Source organism: Schistocerca gregaria, chromosome X (genome assembly GCF_023897955.1).
Source record: "Schistocerca gregaria isolate iqSchGreg1 chromosome X, iqSchGreg1.2, whole genome shotgun sequence".
Lineage (NCBI taxonomy): Eukaryota > Metazoa > Arthropoda > Insecta > Orthoptera > Acrididae > Schistocerca > Schistocerca gregaria.
Window position 1 is genome coordinate 150,307,997 of NC_064931.1, and position 4,097 is coordinate 150,312,093.

The 4,097-nt window shown below is 34.5% G+C and overlaps 1 protein-coding gene across 1 annotated transcript; it reads left to right on the top strand.

The window, feature by feature from the left end:
• Nucleotides 1-3,257: 3,257 nt before the first annotated feature.
• On the top strand, nt 3,258-3,890 carry LOC126297947 (ARL14 effector protein-like). The gene is made up of 2 exons (XM_049989268.1): nt 3,258-3,600; nt 3,694-3,890. Exons 1-2 carry the CDS (start codon nt 3,258-3,260, stop codon nt 3,888-3,890), a joined length of 540 nt encoding a protein of 179 aa, XP_049845225.1.
• Nucleotides 3,891-4,097: the final 207 nt, after the last annotated feature.

The following is a 4,097-nucleotide window of genomic DNA, read 5'->3' on the forward strand; positions in this document are numbered from 1 at the left end:
TATTTTATTTAAGGTGGATAAGCGGGGGAGACTTAACAACTTCCCAAATAAATGCAGCGAAGAGGACCAGAAATTTGCACGGACTCACGTACGAGTAAGTTGCTTTTCCAACGCAGTCAGGTCGCCACTCCAGGAAAAAGAAACCCAGCATGACGTATCTGTGTGCAGATCTAAACATTAGCAAGATATACAGTCTTTATCAAGATAAGTGCAAAGACGGCAGCAAGGTGCCTGTTAGCAATGGTATGTATTGTAAAATATTTTATCAGTTTTTAAATATTGGCTTTGCTAAAACCACGTAGTTGCACCTGTGAAGCTTGTTATCACCTTAAGATGCAAATTTCATGTGAGAAAAACCTTCAGAGAATGAAAAAGCTAGAAGCAAAACTGAACTTCCGTGTTAAACAGGCTAGTACTGCCTATGAAAATCTGAAAACGGATTCAGAATATTCAAAAACTTATAATTCTGTAATGGTCATTTCTTTCACCACGGGATGCCTTTTTTTGTGACATCAGACTATGATACTGGCCATTGGCTCCATCTACTTGTGTGATAAGTGATGTATTATCACTGGTTTTCCCTTTTACAGGACTTTTTACCAGAGTTAATGGTAAGTTAAGGTTGTAGATGTTTAATAATGTAAAAAACAAATCTTCATATATTATTGCCCTTAACTATTACATTTCATACTACGTTCCAATATAGGGAATATGACGGATAAGAAACAATAACTCGTCCGTAGTGTATGGATTTCCATTAAAAAGAAATAAGAATGAAATAATCTGATATTTTTTTCCAGCCTTATTTACGTAACCCCACATTTCTCCATTTCTTAATACTGTCTGTTAGTCCGTTTTTCCGTGCATGTCTTCAATTCCAGTTTGGAATTTATTAACGTCGATTCTAACATAAGGGTCTTGAAACTTTTCTCATGATTGATACATGGATTTCTAGACATCACTTTCCATATATCTATTGCCTACAAGGTAAATACGAGAAGTTTCTTTTTTCAATCAAAATACACAAACATCTAAAAGTTATCGTATTTGACGATACTTAGTCAAAAACTAATGATTTAATAGCTGAATGAAAACCCTATTCAGCAACAGTTTGTTTCCCATAGTAAATTAAATGAAAGAAATATGCGTAAAATTAGAAGCACTGAATAAGGACTGAGTTTTTGTTTTATTTTCAAATATGCTAGTTTATGGGAGGCAATGTATTTGATCGAGTATTACTCTCATGAAATACCTGGAAATAAACTGCCAATGTCAAACAAACCATAATCGTTTTCTTTTACAATTTCTGGGTGTGTAAAAATTGTTAAATTTCATATTTGCTTCGCTCTCAGCTCTTCACAGCTGCCCTCTGCCTGATTAAAGTTCTCTGCCACAAAAAAATGGCGCTCGCTTACATGATTTTCCACCACTGAGTGCTGAAACGACTGCGTATATTCTTTAATACAAATGATCCGTAAGGCATTATTATGTGATGTGCCCTCAATGTTTTGTACAATAGAATGTTTTGTTTCGCTTAGGAACCTCTGATGATTTTCCATCATATTTCTGAAGCTGCTTCCACTCTGGAACAAAATTTCTAATTTTGGTGCAATGTCCCTCAGCTCCTGTGGCACAGTTAGTGGTTCTTGTAAAATAAAAATAAAAAAAATCATGATTTTCAGCACATATAGTTTGACACCTTCATGTACAATTAATTTGCATACCTATAAATTGTAAAAGAAAACGATTAACGTTTGTTTGACATTGGCAGTTTACTTCCAGGTTATTTCATGAGAGTAATACTCGATCAAATACAGTATATTGCCTCCCATAAACTAAATGAAGGCAAGAACATCGCACTTGTTGCCATTTCTACCATTCTTTTGCAAGTGAAAGTTTTCCAGGGTAGTCCAGGTTGAGTCGTGAAGAACGGTTCGACTCCCTCGCTCTACTATGCCTCTGCATGGCTTGAGGTCACTGACCCGTGTGATCTGTGAAATGAGAACATATTCATTTAAGAAAACGGAAGTAAACAACCAGAATATGTTACCTGATGAATGAATTTATCATGCAGAAGTATTGTTTTGTGAAATTGATTTTCTGGATTTTCAAACTTTGATGGCCGAGGGACACCATTTCCCATTAATCTGTTAAGTCCAAATTCCATATAGCTCATTTTTACCTGGAACGGAGCCAAAGCAAGGGATAAAGCAAGAAACGTTATTGTGAATTTTTAAAGTGTCATGTAACATCGACCTTAATATACACTGACGTACAGTAGGATTTTCCCCTCATTTCTCGTGGATTTTAGACGGTCATTTACATTATACATACTGTTCCATGTCCTGAAATCATTATCTTGTACAACATTTGTCAATTTTGTGCGTCTTCTGAATTACACTTGTAGAAATCGTTTGAGACAGTTGTTGCGTAGTACATATGCAGTGTTTGAATCCTGGCCGTATAATTTATATTAGGATAATTTCATGTGAAATCACCCAGTGGCCGTTGTCCTTACCTAACAGATTTTTCTGAAAATGCCTGTGTAAGAATGTACATGAGTTAGGGTTAAAATATTTTTCTGGAATTTTTTGACCAGAAGTGTAATTAGGAGACCATTTTGAAATGTGGGTCCCTTCTACCACCTGGTGCTGAGAAACGAAGTGCCTTGTAAATTTGTAACCATTATAAATTTTCTATTTATGAATCAATTTTATTCAATTTGGTGTCATTGGAAAGTAAAAGAATAGAGCTATAATAAAAAAAATTATTAAAGTGCTGTGTCCAAGCAACAAATGTTTGAAAATTTGCAATTAATGTAATTTCTCACCAATTTTTTTGCAAATTTCAGGATTTTTTTTCAGCATAATCACAAGTTTCACCATCTGAATTTTTGTTTCAAATAATTCCTACTGTCATACTTTTCAAGATAAAAAAATCAGAAATGTGTTTGTCCTCTATTGTTAGATCTTATACTTATTCAATAATGCTGTAATGATTATTTTCTTCAAATAGCTAATCAACAATACATGAAACAACAATGAAAAATTCGGTCTAGCAGCAACACTCGCATGCAACACAGGCTGTGTGTGTTAGGTTTTTGTGTGTCTGTGCACTTTATATATCTGAAGGACTTTTTTGTCTTGATTTTGTTCTTCTTACATAAGCAGCCAATCTGTCTGGTAATTAGAGAACAAAAAAAAGTTTCAAACCATCCAGTTCTTTTCTGTAACATACTCAGTTGGTTAAAAATCACAATGGAAAATATATGTTCTTTAGGTTTTGTGTCAGCAGTTGTGTGTCATAAGAAAAGCAGTAGCACTGAAGAGCTTGATTTAATAGATATGTCAAGCCTGAATCAAGCTGATATTGAATTATTGAAGCTAAGAAGCACCTGCGAAAATATTGAGTGTGTTTGTTCTTCTCACAAAAGTCTCTATTTGGGAACATTTGAAGACAGACAAAGAATTTGCTGTGAACCTTTTAAGAAGCGTGGTCAAAAGACTGCTAAGAAATCTTTGAAATCTATTTCTTTAACCATGGCAATTAAATATAAAACCCTTAGACTTATCCAAAGTACCAAACTATGCATAACATGCCGTAATGACATTTTATCTCCTATGGGGGATAACCTTCCAGGGATGGATGAATGTGAAGTTGAAGATTAAGAATATACACCACATCCATCTACAGCTCTTCAAAAACTTAATGAAAATTGTGAACTACTTGAAACTTCACCATTTAAGGTTACCAAGAGAGCACAAGACAGGCGTCCAGAATACATTCGATCCAAGTCTCGTCTCTTAGCTTTAAAATTCCAGCAAATAGCATCAGAAGTGCAACATGTTCCAGTGAAAAATGCGTCTAAAAAAACTGGCAGTGCTGAATGATCAGACTGTAATATTTTAATGCAAAAACTTAAAGAGAAATTCAGCAGAAGTTCTGTTAAAGAAAAACTACAAATACTTCCCTTAGCACCAGTTTCATGGAGTAAAAAAAAAAATCCAAATGTTTTTTAACATTACCGAATACATGGTAAAGAAATCGAGGGTATTGCTAGAAGAAGATGGTATTTTGTCAAAAGGGAGTCATAAAGT